Below are 17891 nucleotides of genomic sequence, written 5' to 3' on the forward strand. Positions count from 1 at the left end.
CTCCCGCCCCCATCGCTGCACAAAATAATTAAAAAATAAATAAATACAAAACTGGGGGTGGGGAGAGGGGAGATGGGGAGAGGGAAGCAAAGCGTGGGGCTGAGCTCGAGGTGAGGGTGTGGGGCGGGGGAGTGACGCCCCCTCCTGCTCCTTTTGATTCCACAGTGCTTTGTTGGGGAGGGGGAGCGGGGTCCGCATGTGCAGCCCTGCCCCCACCCCGAGGTGGTCCCGCGGTCCCCTTGAAGTCACCTCCCGGGGAGTGCCAGTGGGAGAGGCGGCGATGGCCATGGGCAATGAGCGTGTATGCACTGAACTGCAACAACACTGATGTGCATGCACGCACCGAACAGCAATAACACCCGTGTGCATGCATGCACTGAGCTGCAGTGATACAATGAGGGTGCATGCACCGAGCAGCAGTAGCTCCAGTGTGAATGCATGTGCTGAGATGAAGTGGTACAATGAGTGTGCACGCACAGAGCACCAATAACACCGAGGAGTATGCATGCACTTGTCTGGAACAGCACCGAGGAACATGCATGCACAGGGCTGCAACGACACCAAGCAGCATGCATGCACCGAGCTGCAATAACACTAGGAGCATGCATGCACGGGCCTGGTGCTGGGGTGCAGCCTGCTTGCTGCAAGGGAGGGGAAGGGGCACCGGGTGCAGCACGCACTGCATTGTTTGCACCCACCCCGCCCGGCCTGCAGCGCTACCCAGGGCCAAGTTCAATGCTAATGTCAGCAAGCAGCGGCGCAAACCTCCTGGCTGGCCCTTGGACTGCTGGGTGCACTGTGTGCACCTCGGAGCCCGTTAAGGGCCACGCTTCGTTAGGGTGTGCGCTGCAGCGGTGGCAGCCGGAGGGAGGAAGCGAGCGCTGAGTAAGGCGCTGAGTCAGGCAGGGCCCGGCCCGGCGGAGGTCAGGGCAGCAGCAGGCCTTTGCCTACATTTGGGCAATATTTTGTTTCTTTCCTGTTTGTAGCGCGTGCTGCGGGGTTGGCCGGGGCGGTGCATGGTGTCGGCGAGCAGCGCTGCACGGGGCTTTGCAGCTCCGGAGCATTGCATGAGTGCACGCGGATTAATTGCATTAAGGGGCCTTGCAAGAAATGCGGTCGGTATTAGGGGAGCAGGATCCAGCCCTGTGCAGGGTCTTGCAGTGTGGTCTTTGTCACTGGGATGCTGCAAGGACGGGTCGCATTAGGGCTGTGCTGTGCCCCCTCTGAACTGGAAGGAGCCTTGGGGACAGAGCTGAGCTGCAGGGACATTGCAGGGCACCTTTGTCCCCTCTGAGGCGGTGACACCGCAGCGCATGGGGATCTCCTCGGGCACCGGGTGCCAGGACCCCGTGGGCTCGGTGGTGCCACGTCTCTGCGTCTCGGCCCCACTCGCAGCAAAATGGGAGTCACACTGTTAATTACCTACCTGCTGGGGAATTAATTAACGTTTGTGCTCCACTTTGACAAGGCCGGGTATTAATTAGAAGATTATACGTCAAAGAAGGGCAGCCACCAGGCATGGGTACAGCGGGAGGTGTGCGGTGCTGATAATGGGGCGGCAATGGGAAATGCCCCACGATAGCCATGGGGCTGTGGGTTTGGGATGAGGAATGTCTCCAGAAGGCAGCGTGGGGTGTGAGGCCCTGGTGGGACAGGGGTGGTGGGGGCAATGATGGGGTAATTCGCGTTCCCTTGATTATGGGGTTGGATCAGAGCGCAGCATCCGGCGTGCAGCAGTGCCAGCCCCACTGTGTGCCGCTGGTAGGGGACTCCCCACGGTGCCACCGCGATGCCACCGAGCCAGGACCATCACTGTCCAAGGGGAACCGGGCACAGCAGGGGAATATCCCCATCCTGAGAGCCACGGGTGCAAGGATGCCATGGGCACCGCAGCCCCCCCATGCCTCTGTTTTGTTCTCCTCTCCCTGCTGTCCTTGGGCTGGGTGAAAGCATGTGGAGGAGGCTCAGACACAGCCAGGCTGCCTCCAGTGCCAACCCCCCCGCCTGTGTTTTGCTCCGATTTCTGCACTTTGGGGCCACTTTTTCCCCTCACCCCAAGTGTTGGGGGGTTTCTGGGATCGCCGCTCCCCCTCCCCCATTCCCCAAAAGGAAGAGGGAAAGGCCACATCTCCATGGTGCGGGTGGGACCATCCTGGCCCCTTCCTCTTTTTCGATTCAGCCCTGGCCATGTTGGCTCTACAGGGGATGTGCTGGAGGTGAGAGCCCAGCACAGAGCCCAGAGGCTGTGCCCGGCTCCATCCCAACACCACAGCCCCCACCCCACCTTCCCGGGGATGGATGTGGTGCACACCTCTCCCCCTGGAAGCAAACGCTCGGCATCCTCCTCACTCATTGCATTGCACTGCTGTCCCCTCTCCCTCTCCTCCTTTCAGCATCGCTCTCTGTTCTCCTCCACCAAACCCTCTGAGCTCTCCCCCATGCATCAGTGCCTCCTGAAGCAAGGCTGGAGGCTTTCCCTTGCGGTGCTCCATGCACCAGGCCCTACGTGCACCCATCCGCATGGGCTGATGTTACATTGAGCGTCTCCCCACCTGCAGCCGAGACAAACTATTATATTGCATCATGCTGCAAAGCGACACAAACTCATCGCTTTCCTCTGATAGCCAACTCGGGGCAGAATTTGCTGGGGCTGCTGGAGAGGACATGGGATGAATCTTCCCCCCCCTGCTGCCGTGCTCGGCCTTGGCAGCTGCAGTGCCATGTTGTTTTCCCCCCAAGGCCATTCCCCAGCTCAGTGCAATTGCACCGGCACAGCCAGGCCGTACTCAGCTGCTCCGCACATCTCTGGGGTTTGCTCTCCAGCAGCAATGATATGGGGTCAAGCTGAGCCCTGTGCTGGCACAGCCCCTGCGCAGCCCTGGGGGAATTTCCTCCAGCTAAAAGCAGAAGGGGAAGAGAAAGAGCTGACGCTCCCTGGGTTTCTCCGCATGTCTCAGCCCTGCTCAGCCCTCAGGGGTCCCAGCACAGTGCTGCCCTGGAGGACTGTCCCTAAGGGATGCTCTGGGGGTTCGGCACCACTATGCCATGCTGAAAACAAAAGCCCATTGCTGTACACTCTTCAGGGCCAACACCCAGCTCGCTCCCCAGGACCCACTGAATTCAGGACTCAGGGAAACCACTGATCCCTGCTGCATTTTATTCCCCTCTCAGCCCATTGCCCCCCACATTTCCACCTCTCCCTCCGGACCTCATTTTGCAGTGTGCTTTGGCCCGCTCCCCGCATTCCTGCTGGCAGCAGATAAGATCTCAGGAGAAAGTTAAACAAAAGCCGTCAGTGCCATGCTCTGATTGTCGCTCCCTTTGGCACTGGGACTCCCCCGTGCACGCTCCAGCCCACGCAGATGCAGGAGGAGAGCTGTGTTCATGCACCGTGGGTCTCTCCTGCTGTCTGCAAGGAGGACATCAGCCCCATGGCCCACCTGTGCTCCCCTTGGTGTGCCACACAGGGGACCTGGGCATGAGCTGATGGAAGGCGGGTGTGACTGCAGGCTTACAGGGCCTTGGAGCACGCAGTGCTCTGCCCGGGGGCATTGCTGCAGAGCCAAACCCAGACCTCAGCTCTTTGCAAAAATAATAATAATAAAAAATAATAGGAAACTCCACTCCCTGCTGACTTATCTCCAGGTGCTGCTGATGCTGGCCCACCTCCAGGGGTACCGGTGTCCCCATGCACCCCACTCCCATAAAGGACAGCCACCAGGTGCTGTCCTCCAGCACGGCTCTCCACCAGCAGACTGGTTCCTCGTTAAAGGAACCCTCTCAGGGGGAATGGGCACTGGTTTTGGCATCATCCTCCTTTGCTCTTCAGTTCCCAGCGGGCTGGAGCAGCGTGAGCTGTCCTCCCATGGCTGCAGGGAGGAAGATGCCAAGACAGCAGGAGGTGTGCGGACACATCAAAAACTAAATCTCAGCAAAGTCCCGTTGGTGTAAAACCCAAGTGCCAGCCATGCACAGTGCCTCTCGGGGGTGACAGTGGATTTCTCCAGCCCATCACTCTGTAGCTCACTGGGGACCTCAGGGACATCAGGGACCTCGGGACCCATCCCCTATCGTGCTGTTCCCACAGTCCCGGCCGCCCAAGGCTTCACCTCCCCCGAGGCAGAGCAGTGCCTAATGACAAGCGCAGGCTGTGCCACACCTGCGGAGAGCCATTTTTGGAAGGACACCGGGGGAAGAAATGATTCTCATGTCGCTGCTCTGTAATTAGCATTAATTACTGGCGCTTGTGAAATCTCTTCCCCAGTGTACTCCGGGCAGTACCTGACGGAAACTGTGGGAATCCCGTCGGGCTGAGTCAGCTGGGGGGGACCAGCCGGTGTCCGCAGGGTGCACAGGCAGACAGTGGGGCCCCCCCCTTAGGGATGGATTCGGGGCATCTCACCTTGGGGTAAGGCCCCAAAGGATGCCCCATGCTCATCCACATTGAGCTTTCAGACAATGTGCTGATGCCCTTCCCCACCCCCTCCCAGGGATGAGGGTTGGTGTGCCCCCCCAGCATGCTGCCAGCATTCCTAGGGCACCGCTTCCAGGCCAGTGCATTCCCAACAGCAACACCCTGAGGTGTTATTACAGACGGAGGGAAAACCATCGCGAGAGCCTCACCCTGAGCAGCTCCAGCACTGCTGAGTGGCCGGGGCTGCCGCTGAGTCACTCATTGCTTTTTTTATTTATTTAATATAAATGATTCCAATGAATCAGGGCATGTCATCATCCGGAGTCATCTCAGCCCGTCCCGGTGACACCTCGCTGGATGGGGCACAGACAGCCCTCCCCATAAACCAAAATTCATTGAAATGAATGGGAAAAAAAAACAGCAGAGAGAGAGCCTCTCCTGCCCCGGGAGCTGATTTCTGCCCAACCCCTCCCAGCTGCTCAGGGTGCCCCCATCACCACCCCACTGGCACACAGCATCACGATGGGGGTCCCGGGGGGCAATGCCCAAAGTATCACCGCTGTCACCCCCCCCAGGTGGCCCTGTCCCCCACCCCTCTCTCCCCAGGGACCCGGGCATCCCCTCAGCCTCCCACTTGACCTAACCTCCTGGCCATAAATGGAGAGGTTTGAAAGCGCGTCCCGGGGTGGAGGAGGAGGAGGAGAAAAAAAGGAGAATAATGCCAAGAATGCAGGACAGAGCGCGGGGAGCGCTGCCGGCCCCCCGGCGCGGGCTGGGTGCTGTAGGAGCACCGCCTGTCCCCAGAGCTGTCCCCATTCCTGCGAACCATCCAGGCTGCTGGGAGCAAAGCGGCTGTTTTTCCTTTCTCTTTGCCTTTCTCACTAACCAGGGACTTTCCAGGTCCCCTGCCGTGCTGTTAGCTCACACTGCACGTTGCTTTGCCAACCCCGTCCCCACCCTGCAGCATTGCCCCCCTGCAGTGATATGTCCCTCCACAGGGATGTGCCCGTGGGCGCCCAGTGGGGATGCTCCCGTTGGAAGCCCCCTGGAAGCCCCCCAGCTTGGATGTGGCCATGGGCAGGATGAGTCCCCCCTGGATTCCCCACGCTCAGCAGACCTGGGTGCTCAACCTCCTGCAAAGCACTGCAGTGGGGAAACCGAGGCACGGGGAGCACAGCCTGAGCTGTCACCCCCCATCCTCCCCACGTCCCCAGGGGCTGAGCAATGGGGTGAGAGACGGATGTGGGGTCTCGCCTTCCAGGGCAGCCACGTGGGGACGTGGGGGTGGCACCGAGGGACCAAGCCTCTGCTTGGGGCCGCGTCCAGTTCCTTAAAACAGAAAGTGAAAACGCACGGGTGCACCATCCGGATGGGGAAAGGGGGGCACACCTCCGTCCCACCACCCACCCCACTGCCCAGCCACGTCCTGCTATCACCATCCCCTCTGTCCCCAAGCTGGCGGCGGCCGTCCCCAGGGTCAGGGTGGATCCCTTCTGGGTTGTGCAGAATGGCTCCGTCCGTCCGCGAGAGTCCTCCATAAAAGGAAAAACAGGCGGCAGGTAGCACTGCCAAACTTAGTCATCCCCAGCCCGCCGGCTCCGTCACTGCCATTTCCTGCACACGCGGGGGGGACGGGACGGGGAGGAGCGGCGCAGCCCCGGAGCCACGCCGAGCACCCAGCACGGTCCGTGTCACCCGTGTCACTGAGCCAAGGGTCAGCGGGGAGCACATCCCCTGGGGAAAGCAATGAGCTCGGCACGGGGCACAGCGGCGCTGCGCTGGTTTAGGTGCTAAGATGTCACTGCCGGCAAAAAATAAAAAATGTATGTTCGAAGGAAAGGAGGGTAAATGCCCGGCATGGTGATGGTGTGTCATCGAGGCTCTAAAATGTCATTTTTCACCAAAAATATGGTGGAGAGGTTGGGAAGTGTGAGTGCACTTGGAAGCGCCTCAGCGCACCTGGGGCTGGGGGTGAAGGGCATTGTCCACGGGATGGTTTCAGAGCCCACTGGAAATAAGGGACTGCCACCACGGGGACCAGCACCTGGCCCTGCCCTAAATCCCCGTTTTTCACTCCACTCCATGCAGGGGCAGGGGAAGAGCCGGCTGTGCTCACAGCAGCTCAGAGAACTGAGTGCCCAATGTGCTCGGCTGGCACTGGGTGTTATGGGGCTTTTGTACGCAGCCTGCCCGGCCCCCATTCGTGATTCGCTGGAGAAATTGAAGACTTTGGGATTTTTTCCAGGGAAGCAGCCTTGAAGGCACGTGCAGGTCCACGGGGTGAACAGCACTGCGAGCAGCATCCCACGTGCTCATCGCATCCACGCGGTGCCAGGTCCCGTGGTCCTGGAGATCCTCGGGACAATGCTGCCAGCGGGGCTGGTGCCCCTATGGGGTGACCACAGGGGACACTGCTCCCTGCATCGAGTACCACCACGAGGGATCTGCTTCCGGAGAGGGGCCCACCCAGCCCTGCAGACACCCGAGGGAGCAGCGAACCCCTCCTCTGCCTCCCCGCGCTGCTTTGTTCGGCTCCATGTTGTCCGCCCCGTGCAGCATTTCCAGAAGCTGAAACTCTGTCCGATGTGCTGCAGAGCACGGCCGCGCTGCTGGGTGGCACTGTTGGGATGCACACTGCGCTGCGCAGGAGCGTGTGCACAGCAAAAGGGGCAGCATATGCAGATCTCACGCGCCCAGGTGCAGCTGGACAGGGGATTGCACCTCAACGTGCACGCTTCCCAACGGCCTGCATACTCGAAGGTGCACACTGTGCAAAGAATTGCATGCTCCAAGGTGCACGCTGCGCCAGGGATTGCACACACTGATATGCACATTGCGTACGGAATTGCATGCTCCAAGGTGCACGCTGCACTAGGAATTGCACACAGCAACATGCATGTTGCATATGGAATTGCATGTTCGGAGGTGCACTGATTTGAAGAAGGAACAACATGCTGCACCAGGGGCTGCACCCTCTAGGGTGTACAATGCCCACGGCCTTGCACACTCAGGTGCATGCTGCGCCAGGGGTTGCACACACCAACATGCGTGTTGCACAAGGAATTGTGTGCTCTGAGGTGTACACTGCTCCAGGGATTGCACACACACTGACATGTGCATTGCATGAGGGTTGTTGGGTGCACACACGTGCCCGGCTCCTGGGCTCTGCGTGTTCACCCTGGAGCACCGACCCCACTGCAGAAGGGCAGCACTCTCCCCTTGGCTTCCTGCAGTGCACACCCATTAAGGGCAGAGCAGCTGCAAGCCAGGACGCACCACGCACCCCCAGCACCCATGGGCGCAGGGTACAACCTGGGGACGTCGGGCAGTGTGGCAGCAATGGGGCTGCAGCAGCAGCGATGGGGCCATCCCGGGGGCCTCCAGCTGCAGGCAGCTCAGGGCCGGATGCAGAGACCCAGGGCCCCCGCGAGGCGGTTTTGGGTTTCATTGCGGCCCCCCTGCTCTGCATTCCTGCTTTCCCCAAGGCCTCCCTGCAGCCAGAGGCAGGGAACCCCCCTCCCTGTGCTCGTGCCCCGTTGCTGACGTGTCCCCAAGGCTTCTGGCCCAAGGATAAAGCAGGGAGCAGGCAGAGGTGCCCTTCTCATCCCCCCATCGCCACCAGCTCCCCCACTTCTCAGCCCCACAGCTCCACAGGGCTGCATCCCACAACAGAGGGGGATGCTGGGGGGAGGCACAGCGCTAATCCCCGTGGCCCTGCTCCTAATCCTGCCTAATGGATCCTTGTCACCGCTACAATGGGGTTATCCATCTGGAAGGGGATCTCTCGGCCCAGGAAGTCACAGCTGGTGGCCCCCAGCCCCAAACCTGAGCTCAAAACCCACCCCTCTGTGCCTAGGGATGGACAGCAATGGGGCGGACCCTGCACCGACCCTAGCAAGAAGCCAAATCTACCCCTGCCCCTGTCCCTGCCCAGCTCCAGGCTGTGAAGTGCCCCCAGCCCCTCCCAGCCCTTTATAGGCAGCTCCCAGCTGGATCCTGGTGCAGCACAGGGCTCAGACCTTACAGAGATGGGGTCCCGGGGATGGGGTTGCCTCGGTCATGCTGGGGCTTGGCCTTGCTTGGTTTCTCCCTGTGCTGCAGCCCTGCTGCAGGAGGGGTTTGCACACAAACCTGCATATTCCCAGGGTGCATGCTCTTTAAAATAAAGGAGGGTCTCTGTGCCCACCCCTGAAGCAGCAACCAACAGAATGTGCCCCAGCCCCAAGCTGGACCCGCTGGTGAGATGCAGGCACCAGCCCCATCCTCCTCCTCCTCTTCATCTTCCAAACCCAGCAGCTTCCTCTGGCCATGCAGGAAGCGCTGACATCCTCCTGCAGCCCTGACTCATTTCCAGCTGCTTTGAGGCTCCTCTGTTCCTCCCAGCTCCTGTTTGGGATGCAGCATGCCTTGAGGATGGGACCACCTTTCCATGCACAGTGACAGGGCTGTGACAGGGACCGGTGTCCTGGGATGGGGTCTGATGCCTGGGATGGGGTCCCCAGCCCTGGCTGTGCTTTCAGCCACCCTATGAGTCCCAAAGGAATGGGTTTGGGCCATGGCAGCTCTGCCACCAAACCCCATCCATGGGGGCTGGGTGCTGTGGGCTGTGGTCAGGAGGAGCTGAGCCACCTGCCCTGGGGGCTGCCTGCTTTGGGGCGCTGCGTGGGCAGGTGCTGAGCACACACTGCAAATTCTTCTGTGCTGACTCCTCGCCGCTGCAATGCAATGAGAGATGTGCACAGTGTGATGAGAGCCATGTGAAACCCTTCCCTGGCCGTCTGGCAGCAGAAATGGGGCTCTCCCCTGCCTTTGTGTGCCCAACAGAACGTGTTCTCCCATGGGACTGTGGGGACCCAACCCTCATCCCAGGGGATGCACAGCCCCATCCCACCTCGGGTCTTCAGGAGCAAGGGGTGCAGCCATGCAGCACTGCCCCATCTTTCTTCCCTCCATTGTTTGAGGTGTGCCTCTCCCCACCAAAATGCCCCCGCACTCCCAGCGCTCCCAGCATTTCCCTTATTGGATGCAATTACATTAGGATAATGGGATAAACCTGGTTAATAAAGGGTGAGCAGAGCGCCAGTTGCATCAGAGCTGGGAGGGGGCACTGCACGAGCCCCCACTGCCCCTTAACACACGTGGGACTGAGTGATCCTGAAGGGGCTGCATCCCCAGGGGACCCCCACAGCACAATCCCATTCCCTGCTCTGGGACCTCCCCTCCCTGGGGCCACCCTTTGTTTTCCTATTGCCTCCGCTTTTGTTTTGTTTTGTTTTGATTCTGCCTAATACAAGTTTAATGAGGTCGGGCGCCTGCCAACTGTTGGGAGAGCCTCTGCCGGGGGCTTATGGCAGCAGGATGGGGCTCCCGGGTGTCCCCATCCCGGTCCCCTCCCAGTAGTGTGGGCACTGCCAAGGGGCGCAGCCTCTGTGCTGGATCTGCCCGGGGGGGCTCTGGGGACACCCCTTTATCTCAGTGGGACACAGGAGTGGGGCACCCCATGCACTATCACCCAGCGACACTCCTCACCCTATAACCCCGCTGCCCAGCGCTGGGTCAAGTTTTGGGACTGGGAGGAACGCAAAGAGCTCTGTACCTCCCAGCAGTGAAGAAGCCATTGCCCCACGTGGCACTGCATCCCCAGTGCTGGGGGCACGGTGGTGACACATGGGGACATCTCTCTGCGTGCTCGGCCAGGCACTGCCACCCGCCCTGCTGCTGGGGAGAAAACTCTTTTTTTTTACCCCATGCATAATTGCTTTTTTTTCTTTTGGCGAGCAGAAAAGCCATTTCTTTCCCATCCTCACCATCTGCCCGCTGCAGCAGGAGGAGGAGATCCCACAGCTGCACGGCCCCGTGGCCGGGTCCTATTGCCCTGCTGCTCCCAGTGAGAGTAGCAGCAGCGCTCCCAGAACCCAGCAGTGGGGTTTGCTTCCAAGCACCCGCAGGGCTGGGAGCGAGCTGGACTTGCAGGAACAGAGCAGGGCGAAGCCAAGCAAACCCATCCGGGCCAGCCCACACATCCCATGGGTGCAGCTGGGGGGGCAGCTGGAAGCAGTGCTCCCAGGGCAGAACCAGCGCTGCCAGGGCAGAACTAGTGTGGGCTGTGGAGGTGGGGAGGTGGCTGGGGGTGTGCCCCCCTGCAGCCCATCCTAGTCCCCCTTCAGGCAGCTCAGCTCCCTCATCTACCCTTGGGTTTTCCGTCCCTGCAATACCCCCATGCTTTGCTTCAGCGTGGACGCTGGGGATTTGGGACCCCGCTAGCACGTGGGCACCCACTCCTGGCTCCCAGCCACCCCCTGCCCATGGGGGGATTGATTTGAGACCCTCCACTCCCGGGTACTTCAGCCTCAGTGGTGCCTGGCACGGGGCATTGGGGCGGCTCTGGGGTGGCTGGGGCTCACACTACTCCAATTCAGCCCCGTGGCACAGCTGGGGGGGTGCAGAGAGGTGTAAGGGGGGGGGGCTGGTAATGTAGCACGAGTCTTGCAAGGGGAGGGGGGTTTGCAATTCAGCAGGGAGTCTTGCAGCGCAGGGGTTGGTGTTATAGAGTGGGGGCGGGAGATTGCAATGCATTGTGGTCTGGTCCCACAATTCAAGGAGACCCTTGCTTGGCAAGGAGGGATTTTGCAATGCCAAGGCTCTCTCGCAGTGCAGAGGGATCCTTGCGATGCGGAGTGGGTCTTGCACTGCAGATGGGGGTCATGCACTGCAGGAGGGGGGCCGTGGGGTCACGAAATGAAGGGGGGTCGTGCAATGCCAGGGGGTTCTTGCAGCGCTGAGGGGTCCTTGCAATGTAGAAATGAGTCTTGCACCGTGGAGAGGGTCTTGCATTGTAGCAAGGGTCATGCACTGCAGGAGAGGGCAACCTTGAAATGCACGGGGAGGGGCTGCAATGCTGAGGAGTCCTTGCGGTGCAGGGTGGGCACTGCCATGCAGGGGGTAGTCCTACAGTGTGGGGATGGTCCTACAACCTGAGCAGGCTCTTGCTCTTGCAATGGGGGGGGAGGCTATTGCAGCGAAAGGGGGGTAAAGCAGCAAAGGGCCGCCGCAGTCGGGGGTTATTGCGGCGGGGGCTGTGCGGGGGGGTGCACTGCGATGGAGAGCTATCGTAATGCGGGGTTACTGCAGCGATGGGCATCGCAGCAGGGTACCGAGGGAGTGGGGTATCGCAATGTGGGGTTACTGCAGCGATGGGCATCGCAGCGGGGTACCGAGGGGGGGCTCTGGCGGCGCCGGGGGCCGCGCGGGGCGGGGAGGGGTCGCGGGGGGCGGCGCCGCGCGGGGCTATAAAGGCGGCGGAGGGGGCGGGCGCGGCGGCGGCAGCGCGGAGCGGAGCCGAGGTGCCACGATGACGGCGAACGGAACGGCGGAGCCGGTGCAGATCCAGTTCGGGCTGATCAACTGCGGCAACAAGTACCTGACGGCGGAGGCGTTCGGCTTCAAGGTGAACGCGTCGGCCGCCAGCATGAAGAAGAAGCAGATCTGGACGCTGGAGCAGGACGGGGAGGACTCCAGCGCGGTGCTGCTCAAGAGCCACCTGGGCCGCTACCTGGCAGCCGACAAGGACGGCCGCGTGAGCTGCGACAGCGAGGAGCCGGGCCCCGACTGCCGCTTCCTGGTGGTGGCCCACGGCGACGGGCGGTGGTCGCTGCAGTCCGAACCGCACCGCCGCTTCTTCGGCGGCACCGAGGACCGCCTCTCGTGCTTCGCCCCGTCCGTGTCCCCCGCCGAGAAGTGGAGCGTGCACCTGGCCATGCACCCCCAGGCCAACCTCTACAGCCTGGCCCGCAAGCGCTACGCGCACCTGGGGCCGCGCCGCGACGAGCTGGCCGTGGACCGCGACGTGCCGTGGGGCGTGGACGCGCTCATCACGCTGCTCTTCGTGGAGCAGCGCTACAGCCTGCAGAGCTGCGACCACCGCCTGCTGCGGGCCGACGGCCGCCTGGTGCCCTCCGCCGAGCCCGGCACCGCCTTCACGCTGGAGTTCCGCTGCGGGAAAGTGGCGTTCCGCGACGGGGAGGGCCGCTACCTGGCGCCGTCGGGGCCCAGCGGGACGCTGAAGGCGGGGAAGAGCAGTAAGGTGGGGAAGGATGAGCTGTTCGCGCTGGAGCAGAGCTGCCCGCAGGTCGTGCTGCGCGCTGGGAACGACCGGAACGTGTCCACCCGGCAAGGTGAGGGCTGCGGGGGGAGTGGGGCGCGCGTGGGTGACTCGGGGACGCGGAGCGTCGCGGCCCCGCGGTGCTTTCGGCACCGCCCGCATCCCTCGGGCATCGCCGCTCCGCGGGCATCGCTGCTCCAGGTGCCCCCCGCCCCGCCGACATCGTCCCCTCCGCATCCCCGCGGCACAGCGGTCCCCACCCCGCGCCCCTCCCGCGGGGTCCCCGCATTCCTCCACCGACACCTCCTTTGGGTCTCTGCCCCCCCCCGAGCCCCCTCCGAAGCCCCCGTCTCTCCATGACTCCCCCCCTTCCCCCATTCACGGCCAGTATGGCTCCCTGGGTTTCTCCCTCGCCCCCCCCATTTCCCATCCCCCCCATCCTTACGGCAGAGCACCCCGAACGCGGCGAGGGGCACGGGGAGGACCCTCCTGGGGGGCGTGCGGGGGTCTCTGTGGGTTCTCCCATCGCCGTGGACGGATGCAGAGCCGCTCATTGTTCACCAACAAAGCCTCTCCCAGCCCCCCCGTCCCTGAGCATCGTTGGGCCGCGCGTCCCATAGAGCGGGGCTGCGGGGGGCTGAGCTCCCCCATCCATGCGGGGCGCAGTGCCACCCCCCTCCCCAGTTACATGGCGGAAGGAAGGCTCTGCCCGAGCGCCCGCGCTGGGCCGTGACCGCTGCGGAGGAGCCCCCGCACAAAGGCGCGGTGCCACCGCCATCCCCTCCGTCCCCGTCCCCTCGAGGCCGCCGCCATGTGCCCAGCGCCCCATGGCCGCGTGGCAGCACCGCTCCCCGGGCACCGAGCCACCGCCGGCGGGGGGGGGGGGAACCCCGGGAGCCGCGGGGCACAGCGCGCTGGGATGGGTGCGAGCACGCTGCTGCCGCACGGCCTGCGCCGGAACGCAGCGGGAATTTTCTTATATGTGTGTTTTTTTTTTTTTTTTTTAAGTTTATTTATGTAATGTTTCAAGGCTGCAGCTAAACCCTTATCTGCACGCAGGGAGCTCGGCGCTTTGCGGCGGGAGAGTGAATGGTGCGCGCAGAGCAGCCCCTGAGATAAAGGGGTTTGGCTGCGGGGAGATTGATCCCGGGATTGGGGAGGGATGGAGGATGGAAATGGCGGGAGGTTGAGGGGGGAGGGGGACAGAGGAAGGAGGTGAAGGACGGGGGAGGGAGGATGGAGAGGAGGAGGATGGAGGGGGGATGGCGGTGATGGGAGGCTGAGCTGGAGGAGGATGGAGGAAGGAGGGGGGGGATGGAGGCAGGAGGAGGATGGCGATGGCGGGAGGAAAAGGAGAGTGGAAGGAGAGGGAGGAGAGGAAGATGGGACGCTGAGCAGGAGGAGGATGAGGATGGCGGCGGTGGGAGGCTGAGCTGGATGGATGGATGGAGGACGGGAAGATGATGGAGGCAGGCGGGCGCTGCCGCAGCGCAGGGGGAAGGGCCGTTGCAGCCCTTTGTCACCGGAGATGGGAAAACCAGATGTGGGGCGAGGTGCGGGCTGGGGGCCCCGCGCTGGGATGCAGGGAGGGGGGGAAGCAGCCCGGCCCCATGGCTTTGTGCTGGGCGATGGGGGCGGGGAGGGGAAGGGGGGTGTGCAGATCTCCCCAGCAACGGGGGGGGGGGGGGGTCCCTGCAGCGCGAGGGCCTTTTCTGAGAAAAATACTGCAGGGAGGGATCCATGCCGGAGTGGGGCTCGGTGCACCCAGCTATGGGGCTGCATCCATCCCTTCGGGGTCGTGCCCGGGGCTGGGGGCTGCTGAGGGTCCATCCCTGTGCCCAGATTGATGCAGACCCCCTGGCCGTGTCCAGAGGGGTGCTGAACCCCCCGCCAGCCACCACTGCATTCATAAAAGGAGCGGAGCAGCGTGCAGCTTCCTTCCCTGCTGAATGGCTGCTGGTGGCTGCGGCAACAAAGAGCCCTTTGTGGGACTGAGGGTCCCCGAGGGCAGAGCGCTGACATCCTCCTGCCCAGCCCCCCCACCCTGGAGGTGCGCATAGGGCCGGGGAGGGGATGGAGCAGTTCCCTGGCGGTGTTCCCATCACCACTTGCAGGGCTGCACTCCCCGGTGCTGGTTCTCCTGGATGAACATTGGTTGGGATTTGTTTCCTGGTACAGTGTGATTCTGCTGGAAGGATGGGGAGGGGATGTGCATGGCTCTGCAGAGGAACCCGGCCCATCCTGCTGGCTCCCACCAGCATCTCAGGGCATGCTGTGAGACATCCTCTGAGCAAATGTAGCTTTATCCAAGAGGGAGAGCCCTGTACATGCTGCCCTTCCTTGCAGCGTGGGATGCCGTGCCATGCTGCTCTTCCCATGGGGCAGTGCTGGGATTCGGGTTGCTTTGGGAGATGCCAGGAAGGCGGTTGGGTGAGGGCTTGGGCATCAATCCCGAGGTGCTGGAACCATCCAGGTTCTTCCCAGCTGCCTTTGCTGGGAGCTGGGGGCTTAGCAAAACACGCTCTGCCTTCGCCTCCAGCCTGGCTCCATCCATGGATATACGTGCAGGGGCCCCACAGCCACCCCTTGGGTTCCTCCCCAGCCGTCGGGTGCCCACGCAGGGAATTTTTCAGGGCCCGCCCCCCTCCTCGCCTCCAGCTGTAATTAGCAGCTTCGTCAAGGTCAGGGAGCGTCGCGCTGGCTCCAGACTCTGCATTTACCAACAGCAGTAATTAAAGGACGCCCGCAGCAGGGAGCAGGGCGATTCTGCTGGGGGGCAGCGAGTGAGGACACGTGGCTGGGGGAGGGGTGGGGAACAGAGGGACACAGCCGAGGTGCCACCCCCCCCTTGCAGCCCCGACCCCAGCCCTCCTGCTCCCTCACAGCCCTTTGAAGCCTCCCTCCCTGCAGCCCTAATTGCATTCCTTTCCGCTGACGTGCAGTAACCCAACCCCACGTTTGGGCTGGGGGTGGTGGGAGACCCCCCCCCCATTCCCCCCGCTCTCTGCAGGCCCTGCGGCTGCTCCCCCGCCTGGCAGCGGATAAAGCAAAAACCCTCCCCAAACCCGGCCCAGGTGGGAGCTCGGGGGCACCTCCTGCTCCTCCCTTGCAGATCTGCAGCGCAAAGCAGCTCCAGGCTCTGCGCTGCTCCTGCAGGCCCAGGAGCCAGCAAAATGCACGGCGCGGAGGAGCACGGAGGTGTGCAAAGCGCAGGGTTTGTGCAGCCGGACGGTGCTGTGCCAGGGTCCTGCTTTGGGCTGTGACGTGCTGGGGGGGCAGCGGCGCTCGTGCGAGGTTTTGCTCTCGGTGCTGAACAAAGGCGATGGGTTTGGCGCTGCTTTCCCAGCGGGAGCGCGGCGCGGAAAGCAAACGTTCCCTTCCAACAGGCAGCTCCTGCACGCTGTGTCAGCAAGGCACGAGACTGCTCCCGTGGCAGCGGGCAGGGCACGGCACGCCGGGACGGCATGGCGTTGTGCTGGGCTGCAGCAGGAGGAGCTGAGCGGGCGGCGTGGGGGAGGTGCTGGGGGAACTTGGTTAGGGAGAGAAGAGCGCAGCCCACGGATGGTCCTTAAACGCAGCCCTAAAGTGGGGATTCGTGGGTGGCACTGTGTTAATGGATTGAGTCACCCCGCTGTCACCTCCCACACAAAAAGTACGGCCCATTTGCATGTGAGATGGCCGAGTTTGTCTCCATTGGATGAGCCCTGAGCTGGGCTGGGGGCTGGCCCTGTGCTTGAGCATCCGAATGGAAAGTTGGGGTTGGACCCAAACACCAGAGGGAGACCAAACCGTGTGCCTGTGGCTGCAGGGATGGACCTGTCGGCCAACCAGGATGAGGAGGGCGACCAGGAGACCTACCAGCTGGAGATCAACAAGGACACCAAGAAATGCGCCTTCCGCACCTACACGGGCAAGTACTGGACCCTCACCTCCAACGGGGGCATCCAGTCCACCGCCTCCACAAAGTGAGTCCCCGCCTCGTGCCCCCCGCTGCTTTGGGACCCCGTTTGCCATCCCCACGGGCACAGGGATTTGGGCAGCAGGGAGGAACCCAGGTGCTCGCCCCAAAGATGAGAATTCCCAGGGTCCTGGGGCGGGCTGGTGCTGCCAAAATCATAGAATCATTAAGGTTGGAGAAGAGCTCTAAGATAATGAAGCCCAACCCCAACCCACCCCCACCTTGACACCAAACCACGTCCCTCAGTGCCACATCTCCACGGTTCTGGAACACCTCCAGGGACAGTGCCCACACCACTCCCCGGGCACCGGTGCCAGTGCCCAAGTGCTATTTCTGAGCATAAACCTTTCCCAATACCCAACCTGAGCCTCCCCTGGTGCAACTGAAGGCCATCACCTCTCACTGCTGTTACCCGGGGGCTTTGGGGTGGGGGTCTTTACCCATATGGCTTACCCCATCCACCAAAATCCCACCCAACCGGGACACCTCGCCTTGGCTGTCCCCAGCCCCTGGGGGTCCCCGTGTCCCCGCTGAGCCGCGCTCTGCCCATAGGAACGCCAGCTGCTACTTCGACATTGAGTGGTGCGACAAGCGCATCACCCTGCGGGCCGCCAACGGCAAGTACGTGACGGCAAAGAAGAACGGGCAGCTGGCAGCCTCCATGGAGACAGCAGGTGAGGAGGGCTCTGGGGCTCTGAGGCACCCTAGGGGCAGGCGGGTGACAAACGGGAACGCCGCTCGCCATCCCCATGGTGCCACCCACGGGTCCCCACGCTCATGGCCGCTGTCCCCCGGCGTAGGTGAGACGGAGCACTTTGTGATGAAGCTGATCAACAGACCCATCATCGTGCTGCGCGGAGAGCACGGCTTCATCGGCTGCCGGAAGGTGACCGGCACCCTGGACTCCAACCGCTCCTCCTACGACGTCTTCCAGTTGGAGTTCAACGATGGAGCCTACAACATCAAGGGTGAGCTTGGGGTGACGTGCGTGTCTGTCGCTGCTTGGGGGATTTGGGGTTATTTTAGGGAATTTGGGGGGGGGTCTTGGGTGTTGGATGCCCCAACTGGGTCCCCGTGGTGGCTCACGGGTTTGCTCTGCCCACAGATGCCACTGGGAAGTACTGGATGGTGGGCAGCGAGTCGTCCGTCACCAGCAGCAGCGATACGCCCGTGGACTTCTTTTTTGAGTTCTGCGACTATAACAAAGTGGCCATCAAAATCAATGGCAAATACCTGAAGGGTGACCACGCCGGGGTCCTCAAAGCATCCGCCGATGCCATCGACGCCTCCACCCTCTGGGAATATTAATGCACTTTAGCGTACCTCCCATTGCCAACCTCTCTTTCCCCTGTCCGTTTTGTTTTGTTGGGTTCTTTTTGTTGGTTTTTCTTTTCTTTTTTTTTTTTTTTTTTTGTTTT

General features: G+C 62.2%; 2 protein-coding genes across 2 annotated transcripts in view; one reads left to right on the forward strand and one right to left on the reverse strand.

Moving 5' to 3' along the window:
* Positions 1-9991, reverse strand: part of ACTB (actin beta) — a 14445-nt gene extending 4454 nt beyond the window's left edge. The window contains exons 1-2 of the mRNA XM_021412285.1: positions 9985-9991; positions 1427-1429 (exon numbers count right to left, since the gene is read on the reverse strand). The gene's annotated coding sequence lies outside the window, so the exon portion shown is untranslated. The remainder of the gene's footprint in view (positions 1-1426; positions 1430-9984) is intronic.
* Positions 11720-17885, forward strand: FSCN1 (fascin actin-bundling protein 1). Its single transcript, XM_021412281.1, has 5 exons — positions 11720-12588; positions 16324-16480; positions 17026-17147; positions 17274-17441; positions 17579-17885. The coding sequence occupies exons 1-5, from the start codon at positions 11766-11768 to the stop codon at positions 17779-17781; spliced, it is 1473 nt and encodes a 490-aa protein (XP_021267956.1). The 5' UTR covers positions 11720-11765; the 3' UTR covers positions 17782-17885.

Source organism: Numida meleagris, chromosome 13 (assembly GCF_002078875.1).
Source record: "Numida meleagris isolate 19003 breed g44 Domestic line chromosome 13, NumMel1.0, whole genome shotgun sequence".
NCBI lineage: Eukaryota > Metazoa > Chordata > Aves > Galliformes > Numididae > Numida > Numida meleagris.

What these genes read in the sequence shown, in the direction of transcription:
- FSCN1 (XM_021412281.1), top strand. Translation starts at nt 11,766, where the DNA reads ATGACGGCGAACGGAACGGCGGAGCCGGTGCAGATCCAGTTCGGGCTG. An exon ending in GAACGTGTCCACCCGGCAAG is followed by an intron (nt 12,589 to 16,323) that starts GTGAGGGCTGCG and finishes CTGTGGCTGCAG; the next exon opens with GGATGGACCTGTCGGCCAAC. An exon ending in TGGAGCCTACAACATCAAGG is followed by an intron (nt 17,442 to 17,578) that starts GTGAGCTTGGGG and finishes CTCTGCCCACAG; the next exon opens with ATGCCACTGGGAAGTACTGG.